The sequence below is a fragment of the Crocodylus siamensis genome, chromosome 1 (genome assembly GCF_052110815.1).
Source record: "Crocodylus siamensis isolate JL-2025a chromosome 1, ASM5211081v1, whole genome shotgun sequence".
In the NCBI taxonomy this organism is placed as follows: domain Eukaryota; kingdom Metazoa; phylum Chordata; order Crocodylia; family Crocodylidae; genus Crocodylus; species Crocodylus siamensis.
The window spans coordinates 299,206,613-299,233,767 of NC_143395.1; the positions used below are offsets into that span (position 1 = coordinate 299,206,613).

Below are 27,155 nucleotides of genomic sequence, written 5' to 3' on the forward strand. Positions count from 1 at the left end.
GGGGAGGACCGGGTTAGAGAGCTTCTGGAGGGGCTGGACGTGTTCAAATCAGCGGGTCCAAATGCTCTCCACCCCAGGGTGTTGAGGGAGCTAGCATGGCTTATTGCAGGGCCCTTGGCACGGCTTTACGAGCGTTCTTGGTGCTCGGGCCAGGTGCCAGATGACTGGAAGATAGCTAACGTGGTCCCCATCTTTAAAAAAGGGAGGAGGGAGGACCCGGGCAACTATAGACCCGTCAGTCTTACCTCTATCCTGGGGAAAGTCTTTGAGAAGATCATCATGGAGCACATCTGCGATGGGCTGGCCTCAGGGATGATGGTCAAGGGCAACCAGCATGGTTTCATTAGGGGCAGATCATGTCAGACCAACCCGATTGCCTTTTATGATCAGGTCACAACAGCATTGGATGCAGGTGTTGCCGTGGATGTAGTCTTTCTGGACTTCAGCAAGGCCTTTGACACCGTCTCCCACCCCATCCTCATTAAAAAACTAGGTGACTGTGGCATTGATGCCTACACAGTCAGATGGATTGCAGATTGGCTCAAGGGTCATACTCAGAGTGTGGTGGTGGATGGGTCATATTCGACCTGGGGAGAAGTGGGCATCAGAGTCTCCCAGGGCTTGGTCCTTGGGCCCGCGCTGTTCAATTTTTTTATCAGCGGTTTGGACGATGGGGTGAAAAGCAACCTGTTTAAATTTGCTGATGATACCAAAATTTGGGGTGAGGTGAGCACGTTAGTAGGGAGGGGAAGACTGCAGCAAGACCTGGATAGGTTATAGGGGTGGGCTAATGAAAACAGGAAGTGTTTCAATACTGACAAGTGCAGGGTGCTGCACTTAGGCAGTAGTAACCAGCAGCACACTTATAAGGTGGGAAACTCCCTTCTTGAGAGCACGGAGGCAGAAAGGCATCTTGGAGTCATTATTGACTCCAAGATGAACATGGGCCAACAATGCAAGCTCATGGTTGGCAGGGCTAACCGGACCTTGTTGTGCATCCACAGGTGCATGTCAAGCAGGGCCAAGGAGGTGATCTTCCCCCTCTATGCAACACTGGTCAGGCCACAGCTGGAGTACTGTGTCCAGTTCTGTGTGCTCCACTTCAGGAGGGATGTGGACAACATTGAGAGGGTCCAGAGGAGGGCCACCCCCATGATCCGGGGATAACAGGGCAGACCCTACAATGAGAGACTGCGGGACCTGAACCTGTTCAGCCTTCACAAGCGAACACTGAGGGGGGACCTGGTGACTGTCTATAAACTCACTAGGGGGGACCAGAAGGGTTTGGGAGAGACCTTGTTTCCCCTAGCGCCCGCTGGCATAACAAGGAATAATGGCCACAGGTTGTTGGAGAGTAGGTTTAGATTAGACATCTGTAAGAACTACTTCACAGTCAGGGAGGCTAGGATCTGGGACCAACTTCCAGGGGAAGTGGTGCTGGCTCCTACCCTGGGGGTCTTTAAGAGGAGGATTGATGCCTACCTAGCTGGGGTCATTTGAACCCAGTTTTTTTCTCCTGCCCAGGCAGGGGGTCAGACTTGAAGATCTACAAGGTCCCTTCTGACCCTGCTTCTATGATTCTATGATCAGTGATTCACCCAAAGGCAGAGAGAGGCCCTTGCCTCATGTCTTCATTCCTGCAACTTGTAATATCAGTCTAGCACATTCAGTATATCTCCCAATTAAAAAAGATGCCGTCTTCAAATTCGAACCAACTGCTTGTCTCCTCCTTCTCCTCCTCAGCAAGGACACTTCCCTCTTCCCTTTCACAGCCCCCTTCTAAGTACCCAGTTCCCAAGGACGAAGAGAGGAGCAGGGAGGGAGCAGAGCAGGCAGGTGGGGGTGTCCGTTTAGTTACTGCCTCCTCCACCTCTTCCATTCCCCGTGGGCCATGTGTCCTCTCCTGCTGTTGCCATCTCCCCCTTCACTACAGGTAGAGAGAGGATCTCTCCTTTCATTTAATCCTAGCCCTTCCTCTGCCTGTTCCTGGCCCTGGCCTGGTGTTCTTTCCCCCACACTACTGCCTCCTTCCCTCTGATTCGGGGTATCTCCCCAACAGCTCCCTGATGCTGCCTTGTTTCCAGCCCCACTCCTGCTTGCCCCCTGCCCCATCTCTGGTGTTGAGAGTGGGGCAGTACCAACAAGGGGGAAATGCAGAAGGGGAGGAAGGGGGCTGAAGTGACATCCGTAAGTTCCAGTACGGAGCTGGGGGCACCTCAGGGCCGGGCCGGGGCTGTGGGGTGCATGGTTGCCGGAGCCAGGCTGGGTGGGAGGCAGGAGGAGCCCAGCCCAGAGGGGACAAGTGCAGCCTCTGGGGCAGGCTCTTCCTGCCTCCCACCCAGCCTGGCTCCGGCAACCGTGCACCCTGCGGCCCTGGGCTGGCCCCGAGGCACCCCCAGCTCTGTGCAGGAACTTATCCCATGCCTCTGGCCTGGCCCCAGGCACCCCTAGCTCCATGCAGGAACTTACCTCCATCCACCACATGTCCACTGTGTGCCTCCGTACACCATGCATGCGGGCGGGCCATACTGCAGCTCCCCTGGCCACAGGCTGGGGCAAGGGGCAGAGCCAAGGAACAGGCTGGACACGCTGTCCCAACTCGTCTGATCAGGTGCAGTTGGGGCAGCCCCGCGCCGCGCAACCCTCAGAACAGTGGCAGCAGGACCCAGCTCTGATGAGCCTGGCCCCGCGGGAGTAAGCAGCTCCCCTCCTTTTGCTGCCAGCTGGGACCCGCAGGCAAGCCCTGCCCGCCTCGCTTCACCTCACCTCACCTCACCACTGCTGCCACCACCACCGCCACGGCAGCTCTGGGCTCTGCAGTGGTGGTGCCTTGGGCTAGATAAAATGGCTTGGTGGACCACATGGAGGCCCGTGGGCCATATGTTGGACAAGCCTGATCTAGTCCAATGCCCTGCTCAAGGCAGGACCATTCCCAACTAGATCATTGCAGCCAGAGCTTTGTCCATCCAGGTCTTAAAAACCTCTAAGGACGTTGATTTTACCATCTCTCTGGGTAACCTGTTTCAGTGTTTTACTACCCTCCTAGTCAGAAAATTCTTTTTAATATCTAACCTAAACTTTCCTTGCTGTAACTTGAGACCGTTGCTTCTTGTTATGTCATTTACCACCACCAAGAACAATCCAGCTCCATCTTCTTTCAAACCCCGCTTCAGGTTGTTGAGGGCTACCATCAAATCCCCTGCCAGTCTTCTCTTCTCCAGTTTAAATACACCCAATTACCTCAGCCTTTCCAGATAAGAGATGTGCAGCCCAAGATGATGATGGCTGATGCTAGGTGATCAGAGGAGGAGGGATCAAATACAGTGCTCTGAGAGAGAACCAATGGTGAGAGATGGGTGAGGGCCTGGATGTGAGATGGAGCCAGGATCAGGGAGCCCCAGAGGTTGGCAGCCCAGGAGGGGCATAGACTATCCAGGGGGAGCTCAGGGACATCCAGGGGGATCTCAGGAATGCCTTAAGACTGGTTCTGGGTAAGACCTGAAACTGCACCCTACTGGGGGTGGTTAGTGTGGTGAGACTGCTGTTGGTGGGTCAGCCTCTGTGAAATCCCACACATGTGCCATCCCAGGGTGAGCATGGGGTCTCAGAAAGCCACCAATGCGAGGAAGCGGTCAGTAGGGCTAACTGTACCTTGTAGTGCATCTACAGATGCATCACAAGCAGGTCTAGAGAAGTGATCTTTCCCCTCTATGCAGCATTTATAGGACACAGTTGGAGTACTGCATCCAGTTCTGGGTGCCACACTTCAACAGGGATGTGGCTAGCATTGAGAGAGTCCAGAGGAGGGCCACTCACATAGTCAAGTGGCAGCAGGGCAGGCCCTATGAAGAGAGTCTAAAGGGCCTGAACCTTGTGTTCAGTCTCCACAAGAGAAGGCTGAGAGGGGATCTGGTAGCTGTTTACAAACTCAACGGGGGGGGGGGAGGGCAATGGGAATTGGGGAAGGTTCTGTTCCTCCGGGCACCACCTGGGGTTGTTAGGAATAATGGCCACAAATTGGTAGAAAGAAGGTTCAGGATGGACATCAGGAGACATTACTTTACAGTTAGGGCTGCCAGGCTCTGGAATGGGCTCCCAAGTGAGGTGGTACTCTGGACAGATATTTGGCTGGGGTGTAATGATCCTGGCACCCATTCCTGCCTGGGGCAGAGGGTCAGACCTGATGATCTGTTTAGGTCCCTTCCAACCGTAAGCACTATGATACTATACAGGGGCCCAGAGAGGGGATCAGGGGAGAATGGGACCACAGGGACCCTGGGGCTCAGAGGGGGTTGGGGAGACTGGAAACATGGGGCCCAGAGGGTGGGTTGGGAATGGAGTGTGGCTCAGCCTCAGGGCTGGGAAATAGTGTGGGACCAGTTGGGTCCTAGGACCTGGAGAGCAGTTGGAAAAGTGGAGGACCAGAAGGGTCCAGGATGAGAGACTGAGGGGCCTGGTAGAAGGGCTGTGCAAAGCTCTGGTAGCTGATTTAACTTGGAAAAGATTCAGCCTGATTCAGGGACCAAATCTCAGAATCCAAATCAAATTCAGAGACCAAGTAAAAGCTCCAAATCAATTTGAAGTATCTGAATTGATTTGGAAAAGCTTTAGAAAAGATTCTGCCAATTTGGAGATTTGGCCATAGACTAAACAGGCAGCTGACAGCTGCCTCCAGCTGTAAGTCTGTCAGGGTTAGGGGAGGGGGGAGAAAAGGGGAATGGGGGAGGGAGGGCTAGGGGCTAGGGCTGGAACAAGCTGCCCAGCTGGGGAGGGAAGGCATTTTACTTGGGGAAGTGGTTGGTGGGGTGCAGGATGTGGGCACAGCAGTGCTGGGAGTGGGGGGTTCTTCTCTGCTGCTGCTTGCCAAGCCAGGGTGGAGGGGAGGGTGGGCAGGATGTGGGTTTGGCTCGCTCCAGGCAGAAGGGTGCAAGCGGCAGCAGGGCATAGCCTCCGCTCCCAGCACTGCCGCACCCAGATCCTGCATCCCATGCCCCCCATGCCAGCTGGCAAATGGCAGCTGGGCAGGAGCCCCTCCCCTCGCTTCCAGGAGTGATATGGGTGTGGCAGCGCTGGGAGCAGGGGCTATGCCCTGCTGCCACCCAGAGCGAGCTGCATCGCGCCCCCCCCGCCCCACCGGTTCGGCAACTGGCAGTAGGGCAGAGCTCCAACAGCTCCTCCCACTGAGGCAAAGGCAGGCACAGCCAGAGGAGCCATGGGAGAAGCTCCTGTGGATTTCCTGCCTGACCCCATCCCCTGCCCAGTCTGTCTAGTTTCAGCACTTAAAAAAAAACAGAACCCCAAAGCCCCACACTCACTGGCTCTGGCAGCAGTGATTGAGGCCTCTAAGGGCTCATGGCACAGCCTCCTGCATAGTGGGGGGCAGTGGGGATTGCCCCCCCACTTGGCACCTGCGTGGCAGCTGCTCCATGGTGTAGGTGCAGTGCGGCTCAGCAGGGTGCTACATGCTGTCTGAGAGCTGAGTCCATGCTGGGTGGGGGCCTCTGCCATGAGCACCCAGAGGCCCGAATCGCTGCTTTTGCAGCCAGTGAGTACAGGGCTTTTTTTGTTTTGTTTTAAAGTGCCGGAACTAGGCCGGGTTTGGGTGGGGGATGGGTTCGGGCAGGGCAGCCATGGAGGCCTCTCTCATGGCTTCGCTTGACCAGGGAGAGGCAGGCACAGCTGGAGGAGCCATGGGCAGGTACCCGGCTGTGCCTGCCTCTCCCCAGCTGATCTGAATCGCCAATCTTCAATTTGAAGCTGAGTCAGCCCAATTGATTCAGGACAGCGATCTGAATTTCTGAATCAAGTCACTGTCCCCCGAATTGGCTGAATCTGAATCCAAATCAAATACTTCCCTATTCACACAGGCCTACCTGGTAGATCAGGGAAGGGTTGTGCAAGACTGAGGATTCTGAGGGCCCAGAGAGGGGGGCTGGAGGAGAGAGGAGAGGCCAAGGGGTCTGGCAACCCAGGAGGGGCTGAGAGAGAGACCAAGGGGTCTTGCAATCCAGGAAGGGACTGTATGGAGAGACCAAGGAGTCTGAGGGCCTGAAGTGGGGCTGAGAGATGTTGAGGGGTCCAAAGAGGTGCTGCATAAGCAATTGGTAGAACATCAAAGAGGATGCCATCTGTGAGGCTTGAGGCATGGTGGAACAGTCACACAATTTGGCCCATAAGGCCTTGGCCACAATCTTGGTGGTCATTGTAATAAGATAAGTGCAGCTTCCTCCACTTCTTACGACTATTACATTTAAGGTGTGATGTGTGATGGGTGAGTGCTGGGCAGACTGCCCATACATCAGGGCATACCAACATTGTTTTTGGTCTCAAGAAGCTTATAGCCATTACTGAAGATGGTGCCCTGTGACATCCTTCACTGGCTGGGTTTTTTTTTTTGTTTAACTCCATATACCCTGAGAAAAGGAACAATAAGCACCTGTAGAATCAAGTCTTAGCAGGGTGAGATGTTTTAACATTGATTAAAATCAAATAGTTAAATTAATTACAAATATATATGAAGCTTTTAGAACTACTTCTAGAGTAAGTGCTGCAGCAAAATACTAGAATAACCTTTTGGTACACCTTAATCTAACCTCAGAAGTGTAACACCGACTGGCATGGTTCACTTGCTCTTAGTTTTCTTTCAGTCTGAACACAGTTCTTCTCAGATGTTATCTCCTTTCATTTTCAGAAATGTCATTTCCATGATCATAATATTTATCATCAAAGCCCTAGTGACGTAACTTCGTTAGCTTCGAATGGAAAGAAGATTTTTCCAAACCTTGCTGCACTAAAATACTTCAGTTTTATTTTAAGAAGAATACAGTATTTTAAAATATTAAATACAAGGAATCAACTCTGTCTGATTTCCTAGATGGAAAAAATAAATTGGTAAAGATTTTTCAAAGCAAGGCACTGTTGTATTTAATTTGCAATGCACCTGCTTTGAAAATTGCAGCCTATGTTGCAACTGTGTAGGAAGAAAGCACTTTCGTAGCTGTTAATAAATTCTAGAAACATGTTTTGCCGTAGTTATGAATAGTTTTATGACATGACAAGGTTATTTGTCCAATGACTATTAAATGTATAACCTTGGTAATGTATCTGTATTCTGCATAACCACCTCTCCGTGATGCTAATTAGCATACCCTTATTGGTAGGCATGGATGAGGAACTCTTTTGTGCTTATTTTGACTGTGTAAACATGCTTTAGCTGCATTTTAACAGTTTTGATACAGACGACCAGCTGAATAGTATTTGTTTGCACTGGCTCTCCCCTACAGATGACATAGGAGAAAATTGGGTAAAGGTTGCTGAGGGACCTCCATGACATGGGTGGAGGTCTAAGGTGGTAGGACCCTCAGCTCAGGAATTATAAAGGAGTCTTAAGGGACGTTGTAGGTAGGAGGTATCCCAAGGAGATGGTACTGCTTCTAAGCGTTTAGCTAAGATTTAGCTAAGACTGTCAGAACAATAAACTTAGAAAGAGAGCTGACTAGTGGCTCTTTTCTTTCCTCTGGTGCAGTATGGGTTCTTGTCAGTCCTGAAGGACTAGGGAAGGCAGTGCTGCCAGTACATCCAAAAAAGTGCCGGTTGCACAAGCAACTGCACTGCTCAGGTGAGTAGCCGAAGGGTCTTACTGTTTGCTAGGCCAGAAAACATGAAAACCCCAACTCGAGCCAGTAGCCGAAGCTCAGGGGCCTCAACTCCAGGTCGGAGTAGGTGAACGCCTGTGCTCAGAGAATGGAACATGGACAAAACACCACCAGGTCCCAATGACACCCTGATCCACTAGAAAGAATGCTCGAGCCATGCCAGGAGACCCCCAGCTAGGGTGGACGGCCGACCACAGGTTGTGGAGAACTCTCCCAGGAGGGTGGACCAGCGATCCCAAGTCAGCAATGAACCCTGATGCACCTCCCCATGATGTCAGGATCCCAACAGGTGGTGGTGGACCCCTGACCATCGGCAGACCCCTGGAAGCAGTGAGACTCTCAGAGTCTGGAACCTCAGATGATAAGAGCTGGTTCCAGATGGAGGACCCCAGAGCCCTTGGATGCCCTTGGACGATGATGGTGGACTCCTCTGGACCCCCACAGCCCCTCAGTGATGACGGCAGACCCTGAGCGATGATGCTCCCTTGGACCCCAGTGGTTCCGAGGAGGAACTTCCCGAGGCCCTCCCCACTCTGGTGGAGGAGTCCTGGACCCCCGCAACACCAGACCCCCTGATGGATGACTCAGATGAGTGTGCAGACACGACAGTGCTCACGTTCCTCTCTTTCCCTCTTCCTGTGAAGCTGCTCTGCCTGACCTGCCACCCACCAAGGCAATACAGATTGCACGATGACCTGCATAAACACATGTGGTGTTTCTACCAGCTGTGCCTAGCCTTCTACTGTGTCCTCTGTGGCACCGAGTTCAAGGCCCTGAAGCTCTTGAAGACCACCAGAAGGGTTGTGAGGGACATGGAGCCAAGAGTAGACTGGCACACTGGTGAGGTTCACCATGCCAGCCCGCTGGAACTAGGCCCGCTAGACCAGCCACCACGCTGGCAAACCCACTGGACCAGACCCGTCGGGACCCCTCAGCAGACAGACCTCCCCCAGTGATGCCACCATGCAGGTCTTTGCCCAGGGACCCCCAACTGGACACGATGCCCCGACCGGACAGCCCCCCCCCCAGACCTCCAGAGTCACCTGGTGCCCCCAAACTGCCAGGGATCCCAGAGCCACCTAGAGAAACTGAGCTGCTGGGAGGAGTTCGGGGGGAACTGTACCTCAGGCTGCTGACAGGCAAAACTCGTGACATACATGACCCTGTGTGTGTTAAGGCACAGCGGGCTGAAAACTGCAGGGTTGGTGGCCCCTGCTCAGGCCACAAAGCCTGCCAAGTTTCAAGGAAATAAGTGCAGGAGTTTGGGGGGAACTGCACCTCAAGTTGCTGGTAGGCAAAACTCATGACATGGGTGATATCACGGAGTCACGGAAGTGCCCCGTGACTGTGAGGGTGATTGGCAGAGCTGCCAATCACCCAGGCAGCTCAGGTGCTGGTTACCAGGGCGACTAGGCGGGTCACATGGCCAGAAGGGGGCAGGGCCAGGCCTTTATAAGCAGCTTAGGCCGGAGCCTGCCTCACAGTTCCCTTCTGGCTGCCGCAGGAGCAGGAGCTCTGCGGCTCGAGCTGAGTGGTCTGAGTTAAGTGGTCGCAGCCTTACCACACTAACCGGCTGTGATGATGCGGGGGACAAGAGCACCCTGACGGGAGGTAGGACTGAGAGCCCTGGCGGGGCTTGGAGTTATGGTTAGGTGTACGGAGCCTCTGTGTTTATGTTGCAGCCAGATGGCTTGAGTTTATGTTACAGTTTGCACCGGAGGACCGGGTGAGGCTGTAGGGGAGCAAGGAGGCCTCATGGGGGCTCCCCAGCAGCTTGGGGGTTCCCAGTGCCCAGTAGGGGCACAGTGCCAGGGGCACTATTGTCGGTGCCAGGGAGGCACTGTATTGCGCCAGGGAGGCGTGGTGTACAAGGTTGCAGACCCCAGCCCATAAGGGTGGGGTGTTGCCCGGTGGGGCAACCTGACCCTGAGAAGGGTCAAGGGGACAGGCACGGCGGTGAGCGCCTGTGCCCCTAGCGCGAGGTGCGCGGTGTCGGCCCTAGAGGGGGCAAGGCCCCAGGGCGGGGCAGAGCCAGGGCGCGAGGCGCGCGGTGTCAGCCCTAGAGGGGGCAAGGCCCCAGACTAGGGCGGCGAGAGCGAGCTGGCCCAAGGGTGCCGAGACTAGGGCGGCGATAACGCTCTAGACCCAGGGGGCGCCAGCGATTAGCTGGCGGCCAGTGAGACAGGCCCAGGGCGCAGGGATTGGGCTGGAGATAGGAGCCCGGCCCAAGGGGGCGCCAGGTGGGCGAGGGGCCCCGGGGCCCGAGAGAGAGAATGAGGGCACCCGAGGGGCGAGGGACTATACAAACGTCCCCCAGAACAGCTGCGAGGCTTGGGGCATGCTGAAGGGGAGGTTTGGAGGCACGCATAGCCCTTAAGGCAGGACGCATATAGATACCCCATTCTGGAGTAGGGACAGGAACACCAGTACCGTCCACTAGAGAAACAGGCAGCCTCCATACTATATACATTAGTCATCAAAGTTGTGGCGGGCGAGATTCTGAGGGTGCTACGTTCACCCTAATGTGACGGTAGGGGGTGCTAGGGAGTTCACGGCCGCCCCTAAGCCCCGTGCCCTCACAGGTGACACTGTGTGTATTAAGGTGTGGCAGGATGAAAGTCTGCCAGCTGTCAAGGAGATAGGTGCAGGGCTTCTGGGTTCTGGGGCCCTGCACCTCTAGCTGCTGGCAGGTAAAACTTGTGATATAGGTGCTTGTGCAACTGTCTGTCTTGGGGCAGTTGATTGTACTGATTATTTCCTCTCCTTAGCCTGTGGTTTTGTAGGTGTTAACAAGTTAATGAGCAATGATTAACACCTACAAAACCAAAAACTGAAGAGGGGAAATAATACAGACAATCAGCTCCCAGCTGTGTCCAAGATAGACACAGAGCTTCTAGGTTCCCTGCTTCCCTGACAGTTGGGCTCTTGGCTCATTTTGTGTTATATAATCTTACCCTATTCTTTTTCTATTACAATTAGCATGTGCTAACTGTAAGAAATGTTAGACTGTGTTTAAAGTTAGTACATTCTGTAAATAGTCGCATGTTAAGGGTTAATATCCACCTGCAGTTGTCTGGCAGGTCCTCACCCACTTGCTCTTAACAGGTTTTCTCCAGCTTATCCAGAAATACCGAGACTGGACTTTATGAAAGAACTTCCCCATGCCCCAATGCTCCCCAATATTGGAATCATGTAGAGCTTGCAGATTTTTTGGTATTTCCTTCTCTGGTATCACTATGTGAATAAACTGGGGTCTTTGAGCAGATTCTGGAAGTCTTCACACCAGTACTCCTTGCCTAATGCTTATCTCAGGCCATACTACCTGGTACCTCTTCAGGCATGGGTGATGTTGCCCTTCTTCAGGGAACTCCTTGCTATCAATTTCCTTCTACCTTATTAGTTTTTCAATGTCAGCATCTTCCCATTGTCTTGTACAGCAATCTGCCAACCTTCTGGCTTCTTCTGTATTCAGAATTGGTTCACCCTACTGCTGACAATGTTTGTGTCCCTCACAACTTCTGCTATGCAAGGCCTATGTGACAAAGCAGCAGTATTCTAGTGCTGTCTTCCAGGGTGGTGCACTACTTGGTATTCAAGCTCAGCCAGCTGTTCCAGCTATCTAGGCAGTTGTCCTTTGGGTTGTTGGAAATTGTGTAGCCACCAGAGAGAACTGTGGTCTGTTCTTACTGTGAAGTGCATCCCTGGAGGAAGTGTCAAAAACATTTTGGTAAAGGTCACCACAGCAAGCAATTCCTTTCTTGTAGTTTCACTCAGCTTTGTTTAAGGCTCGACTTGCATAAGTTAGTACCTTTTCCTGGCCGCCTTCAACTTGTGACAAAACAGCTCTGATGCCAATGTCACTTGCACCAGAGTCCAACAGAAGGGTTACTAGGAGTCAGGATTACATCAGTCGCCACTTTTAGTTCTTAAAGGTATCTTGACATTTGCTGGTCCAGATGAACTTCACCTTATTAGACAGCTTATGTAGGGGCTTGTTATGGTAGCAAAATCTGCCACAAATCTTCTAGAATAGGAGGCTAAACCCAGAATGCTGTGCTGCTCTGTTACATTCTGAGGCACAGCCCAGGCCTTAATAGCCTCCACCTTCTCTGGATCTGGGCTCTGTGGAGATCACATGTCCCAAAAACTTTACTTCTCTGCAGAAAAACTGGCATTTGGCTGGTTTAATTTTTAAGTTGGATTCCTTCAGTATCTTAGACACTGTTTTCAGTTTCTGCAAGTGCTCCTGAAAGGTTTGGCTTAGCACATATCTTCTAACACAATATCATTATTACCATATTTCCAATTTCAAAAAGAGGACACTTGTGAGGGGGGAGGGAAGTGGAGTATATGATGGTGAGGTGGGGAGCAGTGATATGTCCCCTGCCCCCTCAGCCCTACCAATGCCCCTCACTCCCAACCAAGTCCCCTTCCCCCCAGCCCTGCCAGTCCCACTCATTCCCAACCTGCAGTCCCTTTCCTACCCCCAGTCTTGCTGGTGTCCTTCACTCCCAACCTGCAGCTTCCTGCTCCTCATGGTGCTCCTCACTCCTGACTCGCAGTCCCCTGGACCTCCAGCTCTGCTGGTGCCCTGCACTCCCAACCTGCAGTCCCCTTCTTCCTCCCAGTCCTTCCAATGCCCCTCACTCCTGATCTCTAGCCCTCTGCACCAGGGTCCCTCGTTCCCTGGTGTCCTTCACTCCCAACCCGCAGCCCCTCTCTCCCAACTCTGCCAGTGCCCTGCACTTCTGACCCACAGCCCCTGCTCCCCTCCCTCTCCAGCCCTGCTGCCCAAGCAGCTTGCTCGCACACATATACACGCACCTTCCAGCAGCTGCCAGGGCCTGTGTGCGCAGCATGTCATCTCCCGAAAGCCAGTCAGCTTCCCCACTGCCCTCCAGCCTCAAGCAAAAGCAGAGGCAAAGGAAAAACCTGGACATTTGCTTGCATTTTAAAAAACACACCTGGATGGAGGGGCCAAAAAGAGAAAAAATGTTGGGGAAAACTCAGATGTATGGTAACCCTATCCCAGGCAAGCCTTTAGTCCCTAGAGTGTTCAAACAGCAGTGTGGGGCTGCCCTCATTTCTGAGTCCAGCTCTTCAGTCCACTGACCAAGCCAGCGAGATATCCAGCTCCACTGTGCACTCCTCTGTGTAGGGCTGGCCATGTATCTGGGTCCATGAAGGCAGTTTTCCTTAAACGTGCCTGAGGATAACTGCTCTTCTAGTGTGGTTTAGTACCCATTAAGGTTTTGGGGCTTTAAGCCCATTTGATGGAAACGGGCGTCTCCTCCCTAGCTTGCTCCTGCAATCATGTGGCCGAGGGCAAGCAAAACTTGGGGGCATCTGAACCCCAAGCCTCTGGGTTTGTGCCTGCATGTAGGATGCCTACCAAAGACCTTGGAAACATCTGAAACCCCAGGTGGGGATGGAGGATGTTTGCCAGTTTCATACTTTCATAGTTAGTAGGGTTGGAAGGGACCTGAGCAGGTCATCAAGTCTGACCCCCTGCCATGGCAGGAAAGAGTACTGGAGTCAAATGACCCCGGCAAGGTGTTCATCCAGCCTCCCTTTAAAGACCCCCAGGGTAGGAGCCTGCACCACTTCTCTTGGAAGTTGGTTCCGGATCCTAGCCACCCTGACCATGAAATAGTGCCTCCCGATATCTAGTCTAAATCTACCCTCTGCCAGCTTGTGACCGTTTGTGAACGTTATTTCTAGTCACTCCTGGGAGTGCTCGGGGGAACAGGGACTCCCCCAGCGCCTGCTGGTTCCCTCTGATGAGTTTGTAACAGGCCACTAGATTCCCCCCTCAGCCTTCTCTTGTGGTTCTGGACTGACTCATGGATTTGGACTTGATTTGGCCTGGAACACGAAATAGTTCCTTAAAAAACAAACAAACCCCCAAATAGTTTCCACATACACACTGCTCTCACTTCCCCTTACTCCAGCCTGAAGCTTTCTCTTCCTTTTTCGCTTGCCCTCTCAGTCCCTGGGGGTTCCTGGGAGTTTCAGTCCAAATTAACTATCAGCACAGCTCTGCAAACTGCCCCCTGGTTCCTCCTGCTGTTACAAGCATTACTTTCATATTACAATTGCATCTAGGCTGCAGTTGCTTCCTTGCTACCTTCACTCCTGCAGCTAACCCCTGTTCAGTTGCCTGGGGCCCTTTCTGCGGCAGTCTCTCTCGCAAAGTAACAGGGGTCCCAGGTTCCCTGTTATACACCCTCAAGCAAGCAAGAGATTATGGAAAGAAGGGCTCTATCAAACCTTCCTGTATCTACTTGAGAATCGCTGACCTTTGTCCACCTCTCCTAACAAATGATATATTTACTCTGGATTTTAGAAGCGTCATGATTCTATCAGCCTTAGAAGGTAGATCCAAAAGTTCCCCAAATAAATTGCTCCGTTGAAATCAATGCAGTCCTGAAACAGGGATCACTGTGGGTATATCTACATTAGTAAATCAGTGCCTAGATTACTGCAACAGTCACTGATGGTGTAGAAGCTAAACCCAAACCAAACCGCTAGCAGAGTTTAAAAACACTGATGCAGTGAAGGTTTGGATGATGCAGAGGTAAAAAAAAAAAAATAAATCTCTCGAGCTCTGTCTATCTACTTTCCCTTGCTGCTATCAAATCAATGACACCATTGCTGGCAGTTGCTGTAACATCAGTACATGTTATCTAAGGCCCATCAGTGCTCGAACTGCCCATTATTTTTCAGTTAGCCGCTTAGTCAAGAAAATTGCACTGTTTCAACCACAAAGAACATCCTGTTTTGAGTAGTAGTGCTTGGAAAGATGAGAACAATGACTGTAGATCCAGTAGCTTATCACTTTGAGTTTTGTGTTTTCTGTTGTGCCTTATTTTGTTGTTGACCTAGTAGCTTCCTTATGGAATACAGGTATCAGATTCACCAAGACCCAGAAGAAAAATGTTCCTTTAAGTTTGCCTGCATGACCAGTGATTTTTCTGATCTTTCTTTTTGCCCTGGAAACACCTGGAGGATGGGGGCTTACTTTAACAATTATTTTACACAGATGCTTATGGAGTTGGACCATATGTAGTGGAGAAATTAGCTACAGGCTATCAAAAGCTGCTCTTGTGGTTATATGGAATTAGTTTGGGGACAGCTGGGGAGAGTTATATCCCACCAACTACAATCTTAGAAATGCATGTGTGGGCCAAGATGGAATCATTTCAGGAAGCTCATCAGAGATGAGTCCAGCAGAGTGCTGTCTTAGCTACTGCTGGATCTACATGCAGACAGAGATGGGTTTGACAAATAGCAGAGGCAACAGTCTGAGCTGCTAAAGCTGTCATTGAGTGGCTATGTGGTTGTACTCTAAGGACTAATTAGTCCTGTGCAGATTTTTACCTCAACTGTCGCTGTCTGTGCCAGTAGTACAGAGTGATTGGATAGACAGCAGGGAGTTTAGCCTTGTTCAGAGGCAGTGCAATGCAGTAGCTGATGAGAAAAATGGGAACATTACTGAGGATTTTCAGTAGGGATTGCAATGTCAAACATAAGTATCAGAGGTAGGCTGCGTGGCATTTGGTAGCATGATGTGTCTGCTGTGAGTCCGAAGGGGTGTAGGTTGTTGCCAGGTAGGTCTATTCCAGGAAGAGCACACACCAGCTGGAGAGGTTTCCTCAGCCTGATGAAGGGTTTTTAAACCCAAAAGCTTGCTAAAATGTTTTTTCCCCAACTATTTAAGTTTGTCTAATAAATGATATCAGATTCACCAAAAGAACCTTTTCTACGTGTAAGTCTGAAGACACTCTTTGGAGGTTTTCCAAGCCTGGGTCTTGTCCTTGGCAGGTTCTCAGGCCATCCCTTGTTAAATAAACATCTATGGATAGAGAAGGATTTCTGATTAAGTATGGCAGAAAAGTAAGCAAGCAAACACTCCTATAGAACTGTACTGGTTGTTTACAGAAAGGAAGTACAGCTTTTTTCCTAAAAAAAAGACCTTATAGGGCAGTCTAATAAGAAAGCACACAATGTATTGTTCCTTAGCATTTTCCATATCTTCTACCCCAAAATGCCTCTTTGAGTTAACTTCTCCCTGAAATGAAGATTTTCTTGGGTTCTTCGTCTAATAGGCCTGGTATGGCTCTTGTTTTGGTACTTTGGGTATTAATTTACATTGTTTTGTTACACCAGGATATACAAGCCAACTACTCAGGTATAGCTTCTTATAGCAGGGTGCTATTACATGGCACTATACATGTGATGGACCTCCACCCTGATGTGCGCTAATTAGCATGCATCAGAGAAGACTCAGTTAATCAAGTCTGCTGCGAGTCAGCCGGGGCATGCTAATTAACACGCTCTATCAGCCTCCACCTTATGTATATTCAGTGTCCCCATATTTCAAAATGGCCGCGCGGGCACTTTAACTAAAGCTCATTGAATGATGCTGAATACATGTAATGCTCGGGGTTCTTTAATTAGAGTGGCTTTTCTTTCCCTGCAACCACCTCCCAATCATGTGCGTAGATGCCCACAGTGCAATTAGGTGGTAGGTGGTCAGTAGCACCATGTTGCATTGATCATAGAGCTACTCTGGGATGAAAACAGACAGAAGTCATCTATACCAGTGTAGCTTTACCCACGATTTTCCCAGGGCATTTCTACACTAGATTTAAGTAAATTGTGCTGTGGTAAGGGTTGATATTGTCTGTCCATTCTTGTATACACCATTGTAAATGTTACACTGCCAAAAACTCCTTTGCCTGTGCCTACAAAAGCATATGCATTTAGTCTTTGAGGTGCCACCCTGCCCTGCCTAATGTTCTCTACAGTCTAAGTTCTGCTCTGTCCTTTCTGCATCCCAGTCCTTTTTCTGTCAGGCATTTTTGGGGAAGGACATTCAATAACTGGCCAGCAGGCTAATTGCAGCATAATCCAAAGGCTTTTAAAAAGGTATTTAAGTATTCTTGTTAATGATAAATAATGAGCTTGTGTTGCCGTGTGAGAGTCGTATTTCGTGTGTGTTAGCAGATGTCATATCTGATAGGTACTGATTATCAGAATCCTTTGCCTATCTATAAACTGATAAACCCTATTTAGTGGGCGGTGTCTTAAAATTGAGGCTGTAAATCTTGTTTCTGGAGACGTGAAATGCAGAAGCCAATTTAAAAAGTTTTTGATGATCTCTAGTGTGTGCCAAAGTAAACAGATCACTGCAGAGGATTGAGGCAGACAGATGCAGCTGATTTCTGTCTCGAATGTTTCAGATGATAGGTTGATTTTCTACATTAGAATTTAAATAGAGTTCAATATCTGACAAAGATTCAAAATAAAAGCAACCCAAAGAACATGCAGGAAACTGCAAAACGATGCAAGATCGATCCTTTTAGAGTAAGCAATTATTCCTTTAACCTCAGGTATGTAAATGTTTATTTTGGATTTAATTAATTTTTCAGTAAAAAGAGTGAGGTAGAAGGAATGCACATTTGTGTGGAACACAGGTAACTGGAACTGAAAATGATGTTGCATGTTATAAGGTACATTTTGGGAGCTGCATATCTCTTGCTATTTCCTTAATATAATTACTTACCTTAAATTATTCTTCTTGCATGCTGCTTGTTTTACGGAGTTCTTTTTTGTACATTGATAGACTTCCTTGTTTTAAAAATATTATATAGGATGTAAGTAATACTAGAACTCTTCTGAGTTAATGGTGAGCTTGCTGAGTTATATAGTTAGATTTCTGTCTACTGTAAAGGGTTTTGGTAACCTGGAGTGCTTTTTCAAGCACCAAGTCCAGTACTATTCCCAGTGTTTCATTATGTGATCTTATTTTCAGTCTTAGTGAAAGTTTGGGGTTTGCAAAAAGTTTGAAAATAACATTCATAAGATGAATCAGGGTTCATTATATCCTAGTGGAGTTTTCTAAGATTTATGCATGTTGTTGGCATCATATTTTGTGCGCTAGATTTTTTTTAAACACTTTGAATGCATAAAGTAGCATAGTATTTTCATGTTTTTTGCTATGATGAAATGCGTTTGTTTTTAGTCACGCTTATTTTATGTGAATGTAAAAGGAAAAAATATCCATATGAATTATTCAAATTATATTTTTGGAAAAAGCCATAAATATGGTGTTAATAGCTAAATCTTGGTAAGCAATTTCCCCCTCTATAGACAATTTAATATAAAAGACTGACATCTACTTCTTTTGATATCAGTGATTTGCAGCCACTCAGCACCTTGCATTATTGTATTTATTCAGCAAACTATGCCATATTATATTAGGTCTAATGTTTGAGAATACGCGAGTTCCTTGGTACATGTTTGAAGAATGAGCCCATAGAGATGTACCTATTTCTTGAGACCTGGAACTTATTACTACATTCAGTGGAAAAATGAGGCCAAATGGTAGAAGTACAGGAAAAAATATTTTATGTGGAAAATTCTCATTTTTGGCCAAATATGAAAATAAACCACGTCAGTGGGTCCAGATGCTCTTCACCCCAGGGTGTTGAGGGAGCTAGCTGGAGTTATTGCAGGGCCCTTGGCACAGCTTTACGAGCGCTTGTGGTGCTTGGGCCAGGTGCCAGATAACTGGAAGATAGCCAACGTGGTCCCCATCTTCAAAAAAGGCAGGAGGGAGGACCCAGGCAACTATAGGCCCGTCAGTCTTACCTCTATCCTGGGGAAACTCTTTGAGAAGATCCTCAGGGAGCACATCTGCGATGGGCCGGCCTCAGGAATGATGCTCGAGGGCAACCAGCAGGGTTTCATTAGGGGCAGGTCACATCAGACCAACCCGATTGCCTTTTATGATCAGGTCACAAAGGCAATGGATGCAGGTGTTGCCGTGGATGTAGTCTTTCTGGACTTCAGCAAGGCCTTTGACACCGTCTCCCACCCCATCCTCATTAAAAAACTAGGTGACTGTGGCATTGATGCCTACACAGTCAGATTGCAGATTGGCTCAAGGGTCATACTCAGAGGGTGATGGTGGATGGGTCATATTCAACCTGGGTGGAAGTGGGTAGCGGAGTCCCCCAGGGCTTGGTCCTTGGGCCTGCGCTGTTCAATTTCTTTATCAGCGATTTGGACGACGGGGTGAAAAGCAACCTGTTTAAATTCGCTGATGATACCAAAATTTGGGGTGAGGTGGGCACGCTAGAAGGGAGGGAAAGACTGCAGCAAGACCTGGATAGGTTACAGGGATGGGCTAACATAAACAGGATGAGTTTCAATACCAACAAGTGCAGGGTGCTGCACTTAGGCAGTAGAAACCAGCAGCACACTTATAGAATGGGAAACTCCCTTCTTGAGAGCACAGAGATGGAAAGGGATCTTGGAGTCATTATTGACTCTAAGATGAACATGGGCCAACAATGCAAGGTCATGGTTGGCAGGGCTAACCGGACCTTGTCATGCATCCACAGATGCATCTCAAGCAGGTCCAAGGAGGTGATCCTCCCCCTCTACATGACACTGGTCAGGACACAGCTGGGTACTGTGTCCAGTTCTGTGTGCCCCACTTCAGGAGGGATGTGGACAACATGGAGAGGGTCCAGAGGAGGGCCACCCGCATGATCTGGGAACAACAGGGCAGACCCTACAATGAAAGACTGTGGGACCTGAACCTGTTTAGCCCTCACAAGAGAAGGCTGAGGGGGGACCTGGTGACTGTCTATAAACTCACTAGTGGGGACCAGAAGGGGGGAGACCTTGTTTCCCCTAGCGCCTGCTAGCATAACAAGGAATAACGGCCACAAGTTGCTGGAGAGTATGTTTAGATTAGACATCCGCAAGAACTACTTCACAGTTAGGGTGGCTAGGATCTGGAGCCAACTTCTAAGGGAAGTGGTGCTGGCTCCTACCCTGGGGGTCTTTAAGAGGAAGATTGATGCCTACCTGGCTGGAGTCATTTGAGTCCAGTTTTTCTCCCGCCCAGGTGGACTAGAAGATCTACAAGGTCCCTTCCGACCCTACTTCTATGATTCTATGAAACCTAATCGCATTTTCCAGGAACTTGTAGGTAGTTTTACCATTAGGCAGGCTTTATAAACTGTAAATTTAAAATAAATTGTCAAACATTGTAGTGGGAGAGGGTTTCCAACTAGTAGTAGAACTAGGGGTGGGCAACTGGTACATCAGCCCTGGGTGCCCAATTAGCAGAGGCACAAGAAAAGCTGTGGCTGCAGGTGCTGGCAGCCCAGCCACCACTGCTGCCCAAGGGACAGAACCTGGTTGTTAAGCCTCTGTCTCCTCCATAAATGTATGTGCTTCCATAAATCACTGAGCCTAGGGTCATTCTGTTTTAGGAGGTTTTCACAAATGTTTGACTGGCCAGAAGAAGACTGCAGCTGCTCCCAGTCAAATTGCTGGAGCTACTTGCCGGTTCCCTTAGTTTGTCATTGACTGCCACCATTTCATGTCTTGTACATGTATTTTCATTTGTGTCAAATGGGTATAACATACTACTAGATAAAAACAATAAGTACTTAAGGCATCCTGTTTGTCTTTGCTTCGCACAATGTGAATGGTTGCATAAGCCCCATACTGTCTTTGAGTGCTAGAAATATTAATTTCTAGCCCATCTTACGCTGAGCGAATTTGGAGATTTGCCATTGATTTCAATGGATAATAGGAACAGAATTATTTTTCTAGCAACACTATGTTCAGAAAGCATTCTTCTGTAATTCTAGCCAACATGCTGTGTACATGAATTAATGCTCTACTGAAAATTGCTGCCAAGGCATATATGGCAAGTTTTAAAATGGTAGTACAGTGTGGAGAAAAAAAAGAATGCAATGGCTAGCTTTTTCTGGGGAGAATTTGCACATGCCATGTTGCTATCTGTGACCCATTCTGCTTCCATTCTGGTCCATATTAGACACAGAGCAAGGCCCTCATGGAACAAGGGCCTTGCTGGGAAGATAGAGGCATAGCTCCTGGATCTTGTGAGGCCATGCAGAACTCGCTAATGCAGGTAGCATGCCAATTCTAAGTTGTAGCCCATGCATAAATTAAGTCAGATAATGGTAAACCCATCCACATGAGTCCTTGCATGGATTAGTTTGGCCAGATGACATTATATTGGGTTATTTTTCATTTTAATAATGTGGGTGTGAAGGGGGCTCGGAGGTAAAACTCATCCTGTGTAGTAACCAAGGGCTGCCGAAGTGAACCCTGTTCCTGTTACAACATTGCCTGTCTAGAGGCAATATTTTTTACAAGGCAAACTCATCGGACACATTCCCACAAGTGTGCACATGGATTTACCTGGGGACAAATAGCAGTGGCATGTAGTTGTGTTACTGTTCCTTGTCCCCAAGGAATGCCCCAGCATGCACACTTGAGCACACGGCAAGTTGCCCTGGGTAGGGTAGGAGAAGCTGGGGCCAGCACCTGGGTTGGCCACTGCAGCCTTACCTGGGGTCCCAGAGGCCTTCTGGGCCTTCAAGCAGTGGCAATCTGGGCATGCAGAGTCTGGCCAGCAGCTGGAGCCTGACTCTGGCTGGCCAGGCTGTGGTTTTAGGCTATGCATGCTATATCCATGTGCCACCCTGCTTTTTGGAGGGGCTTTTTTTAGATACCAGGATTTCCCAATACCTAATTTTGGCTCTGCACTATAAATACACAGCACAGAGAACCTTTTGACAGGTGCCATGTGCATTTTGTGGAGCCTCAAAAGTCTTTGAGGTGCTCCAAAATGCATGCTCCTGCTTGTCTGGACCACCCATAGGTATATAAAGAAATATATTTTGAGGCTATAAAAGGACAAAAGCATCCTATTTTAAAAATGAAAGCTTGGATTATTTAGTTAATGGATAGTACTCTTGAACATGGAGAGAGCTATGATGGCTTGTGATTTTTCAATAATCTTCAAAAATTGTCTTCTAGAACAGAAAGCCCTATTGGTTATACATGTACTAGCCATCTTGCTGCTACCACATTGCACAGAAAATTCTTGCTGCAAAATGCAGCTGCTGGATGAAATGAAAGGGAAAAAATGGAGAGAGAGGTTGAGGGTGCTCAGTCTACTACAACCCAGTCAACATGTGCAGTTCTTAAATGTTGATTGCTTTTCCTACTTCTTGTCATCTTGGTTAGATATAACCTTACAAAGTATCTCTAGAACAGTGGTTTTCAGCCTGTGGTCCATGGACCCCTGAGTGTCCACAGACTATGTCTAAGGAGATCTGCAAAAGATCACTGTGATCAGTCAAAAGTATGTGAATACCCACACTTACAATTCAAAGGGGTTTGTGCCTCTATTTAAAATTTTTTAGGCATCCACAAATGAAAGAAGGTTGAAAACCACTGCTCTAGAATAAGCAGTGAAACAATTTGTGTATGTATAATCATTTGCACACATGCATTGGGATCAATACATTGTGGAATTAGAAGCAATAATTTCACAAAACCAATGATATCAGGTATTTTTAACACAAATGTGCTTAGTAGCCTAGATGAGAGGTGTTCTTTATTGATGTGCACTAGTTGTTCTCAACCTTTTTAAACTGAAGGTACGTTTCATTAGACTTGAGGCAAGTTGACTCTCTAACTTCTGTGAATTGAGTGACATCCCATTTCAAAAACTAATTTATTGTAGTGCTTACATCCTTGTAGAGGGGCTGGGCATTGGGTCAGCCAGGATCTCCCAACACCCTAATTACTGAATTACTGAACTTAAGAGTATCTTTATGCCGCGGCTAGTGACCTGTGAGAACTAGTTTCAAGCTAGCTCTAGTTACTTTTCCTGGCAGTGTTGCTGAGTAACGTAGCACTCATGATAACTACATCCATCCCCCATCTACCCTGAAAAATAAGATAAACACTTAGGTGATTAGCCCATGCTGAACTTGGGCTAAAATAGGTGCACTGCCTGCAGTACCCAAGCTTGCTAATTTAAAGCCAGCTCAGGCTTGTCTACGTGAGTTGAAGCCACAGCTTTGTGCTCCCTTTAAGGATAAGCAACTAATGACTAATGTATGGAGCCATATTTCTCTATGTAAGAAGAATCCACAAATGGTGTAAATCCACCAAACTGTTTCAGCTGTTATCAAAGTGGAGTGAAATTACCTTTCACCTATTATGTGTTAGTAGTGTCCAGGTCATGCACTGCATTTCATCTTGTGGTAAACTCTACCTCCCATTATTAATCTCCTGAATTATCAAGGTGAAACAAGGTTTAAACCAAACTAAGATCTAAAACCAAAACCAACCTCCACCCTTGATGTTTATGGTGTGGTTCAGATCAGTGTTGTCCAACTTCAAGTCAGCCTGGGGCTGCATACTGCAGTGGTCATAGGCCTTGGGCTGCATGCTGTGTGGGCTGCCCAGATCCCCACTTCATGAACAGCTCAAGCTCCTTCAGCCCAACCACTCCTGTGTGAGGAGCATGATCCTTGCTTCCTGTCCCCATCACCATATGGGCAGAAACTCACTGGGCCATCTCCCACTTATTCAGAAGTGATGCATTTTATCTTTTTAGAAACTGCTGCAAGTTTTAGCTTAACACACTTTTAAGCAGCACTTCTGCATCTACTTGTATCTTGTACAAACCATGCATGACATTAATCCAAAGCAAAAAGACTCATGATTTACCATATAGTTAGTTGGACTGGGCCCCAGCAGAGACAGCATTTTAAGCCATGATGACCCCACAGTTCAGCACTGCTCCATGGGTGCATCTACCTGAGATGTTTACTGTCGAGTAGACTAATTAGCTCTGTAGTAAACATCTCATAACTACATGTGTGGTTTTATTAGGCTGCAGGAAACAAATTAACTCTGCAGCATGGTAGTACTTGGGTACCTGCTGTGGAGTTTTTTACTCTGCATCAGTGCACGTGTAGACACTGATGCAACTGGCTGGGGCATGAGGGTGCTTCAGTGCAGGGGATGCCTCCTGACTAGCCCCTCACTGGAGCATTCTTGTGCCCCAAGCACCCTTGTGCCCCATTCAGCCCCTCTGCAGCATGTTAAGCTGAGTCGGAACAGCCTTGGGCTGGCTGGCTGACCCCTCTGGACCCTCTACCACAGTGTCCAGGAGCAATAAATACCAGCGCAATATGTGCCAAAATTTATTGCTCTGTATTAATAGCACATGTAGCTATACCCAGTATATGTGTGTATTCCAGATGCCTGTCACAAAGGATCCACATGCTAATTAGCCCCCACTTGTGACTGGAACCAGGTGTTTCATAGTTGGTAGGGTCAGAAGGGCAGATCATCAAGTCTGACCTCCTGCCATGGCAGGAAAGAGTACTGGGGTCAGATGACCCAGACAAGGTGTTCATCCAGCCTCCTTTTAAAGACCCCCAGGGTAGGAGCCAGCACCACTTCTCTTGGAAGCTGGTTCCAGATCCTAGCCACTCTGACAGTAAAGTAGTGCCTCTAGCCTGAATCTACCCTCTGCCAGCTTATGACTGTTATTTCTTGCCACTCCTGGTAGTGCTCAGGGGAACAGGGACTCCCCCAATGCCTGCTGGTCCCCTCTGACTAGTTTGTAAGCAGCCACTAGATCCCCCCCTCAGCCTTGTCTTGTGGAGGCTGAACAGGTTCAGGTCCCATAGCTTCTCCTCAAAGGGCCTACCCTGCTGTCCCTTGATCATGTGAGCAGCCCTCCTCTGTACCCTCTCCATGTTGTCCACATCCCTCCTGAAGTGTGGCACCCAGAACTGGACGTAGTCCTCCAGCTGCGGCCTGACCGGTGTCACATAGAGGGGGAGGATCACCTCCTTGGACCTGCCTAAGATGCATCTGTGGATGCATGACAAGGTACGGTTGGCCTTCCTGACCACATTCCCGAACTGTCAGCCCATGTTCATTTTGGTGTCAGTAATGACTCCAAGATCCTTTTCTGCCTCTGCCCTGATGAAAAGTGAGTTCCCCAGCCTATAGGTATGCTGCTGGTTCTTCCTTCCCTGGTGCAGTACCCTGCACTTGTCAGTGTTGAAACCCATCCTATTCTCATCCACCCACCCCTGTAACCTGTCCAGGTCTGATTGCAGCCTATTCCTCCCTTCTAGCATGCCCACGTCTCCCCACATCTTAGTGTCATCTGCGAATTTGAACAGGGTGCTTTTTACCCTCTCGTCTAAGTCGCTGATGAAGATGTTGAACAGTGCTGGCCTGAGGACCGAGCCCTGCAGAACCCCACAAGTGTTCTTGTTATGAGTCCTGGGATCCTATGCAGCTGAGGTGCAGGGCAACCTGGTATGGCTCCATTTCATGGAGGCCACACTAATCATATGCAGGAGACTAAGAGCAACAGAGAGATTCTGGGAAAACTGTTTGGGGCCCCCTTCGGTGATGTTTGCCAGACACTTAAGGCAGGTTAAAAAACAAGACTTATTGGAAACGGGAGAGAAAGGTGCAGCTTGGCTTTGGGAGTAAAGAGGAAGCCTATGCAGCCTATGCCTATGCAATGACTTGAAAAAGAAAAACCAAAATCTATTCTATGCAGTGGCTCACCATGACTTGAAAAAGAGTCATGCTGAGGGATACTGAGTGCAATGGGTACTACCATGTATTGAATTCAGATAGTCTGCTCAATCCTTGTGGCTGCCATCAGCCCCTTGACCTTTTTAGCTAAGATCGAAAGTAGCATTTTTGGCGCAAAGGGGAGGGTATCTGGCCTTTCTGGTGCAAGTCTTGTATCATAGTACCTCCAGGCCCAATGCTTATTCCTTCCTTGGGGAACAACTCCCTGTTTTTTTTTTTAAAGGCCACACACGCATGCACCTGCACGCGCGCGCGCACACACACACACACACACACACACACACACACACACACACGTTCCCATTAGTATGTTTGTCCCATATGGGCCATGTGTTAGTTATGTTCAGTGTTGGCTAACTTTATAGTTGGTTTCCATTACTGAGCACATGCTGCTTTGGGCAGCAGTTTAATGATAGAAATATATTTAGTGAGGTTTCCTTGTATGCAAATGTAAGACGAGAGACTATTTACCCCATATTGATGGTGGGGACGGGACCTTGTCTTATATTTGAATAAAAATGGTACATTGCTAAGACAGCAAGTCCTAAAGTCAAAAATACCCTTCTATCCAAAGAGCAGCACATGTGACTCAGCTTATCACTGTTATCTGTTAAAAGTTATATACTGTTATCTTTGCAGTAGTGATAGGGTTATATTACTGATGTAGTCAAAATGTATTTTAAGAAGACATTCTTTCTTGTTTAGAAATATGATGCGGATTTCATGCTTGATCTTGCTATCTATTTTCTTCCTCTTTGTTTCCATCACATCAGAACCATGTAAGTCACATTTTGGTGGTATGTAATTAAGTCTGCTCTGCAAAACTGTCTTGAATATTTGAAACAATAATGCTTTTTTCATGTTCATCTAGCCCTTTGTCTTGTTCATAACATTCTTCATCCTCCTCTGTTTGTTTAGCAAACTTTCCATTTTTCAATGATTTCCGCCTTAGGCCAGACAATTCCCACACTTCCTAATACCCCTGTTGCTGCTCCTCCAACTTAAAATTGTTGGTGGGGAAGGAGCACTGCTAATCTAACAGAAACCACCATCAGAGAGGGCTTTTCTTTGTAACTCCTTGTTTTCATCTGGCTAACTCTTCTTCTTCTTCTTCTTCTTCTTCTATTTCACCCCCCACCCTTTTTGATTTTTGATTAATTTTTTGTTTTAGATTTTGATTAATTTTTTGAGTAGATGTGATAACTTTTTTCCAACTACTCAGTTGGTCTAATAAAAGATATTAGCAAGCTTTTGGGTGCAGTCACCCTTCTTCAGGCATAGGGAGTCTCTGCTGGTCTGAGACTCCAAAGAATGAGAGAAGCTAAAAGTGTGGCAGGATGTCAGTGAGGCACCCAGACATCTGATAATCCAGTTTCCATTTCTGTGACAACTTCATCATCAACATGTGGAACTGAACATTCAAAAACCTGATACACTGGGGTTTTTACCCTCTCTCAATTTTCCTCTCTCAGGTTTCATTTTTCTGTTTGTTTTCCTTAACTACCCAGAATGCCCCCCTCTTAATTTCTCTTCTGTTTGCCTTCCTTGATTTATTGACCAGTTTGTTTTTTTCACCTCTCCTACCCTTCTGGCTTACTTATTTTCTTTCTTCTCAAGAACCTCAAAGAGACTTTCCTCTCTTTTGGGGATTTGTTTCGGGTGTTTTGTGTATGCATCTACACAAGATATTTACTGAAAAGTTGACTAATTAGCTCTCCAGTAAATGTGCATCTATTAGGCTGGAGTAAATTAATCAACTCCACAGCAGGACAGTACTTGTATTTACATATTTAAATACAAACCCTATTCTGCTGTGGAATTTTTACTCCACACCAGCGCACATGTAAATCCTGCCCCAGCTGGCTGGTGCACAAGGATGCTTCAGTATGGGGGCTACCTGCTGGCTTTCCCTGCCCTGAGCACCCTCATGGCCCAGCCAGCCCTTGCACAGCACACTGAGCTGGGGGAGCAGCTCTGAGCTGGCAGGCTGACCCTCAGGGCCCCTGCCAGCTGGGG

At 48.3% G+C, this 27,155-nt stretch overlaps 1 protein-coding gene across 1 annotated transcript in view; it reads left to right on the forward strand.

The window, feature by feature from the left end:
• Nucleotides 1-27,155, forward strand: part of IL33R (interleukin 33 receptor) — a 118,796-nt gene that overhangs the window by 42,679 nt on the left and 48,962 nt on the right. Inside the window, exon 2 of the mRNA XM_090020726.1 lies at nucleotides 25,845-25,918. Coding sequence (XP_089876852.1) covers nucleotides 25,845-25,918 — 74 coding nt within the window. The remainder of the gene's footprint in view (nucleotides 1-25,844; nucleotides 25,919-27,155) is intronic.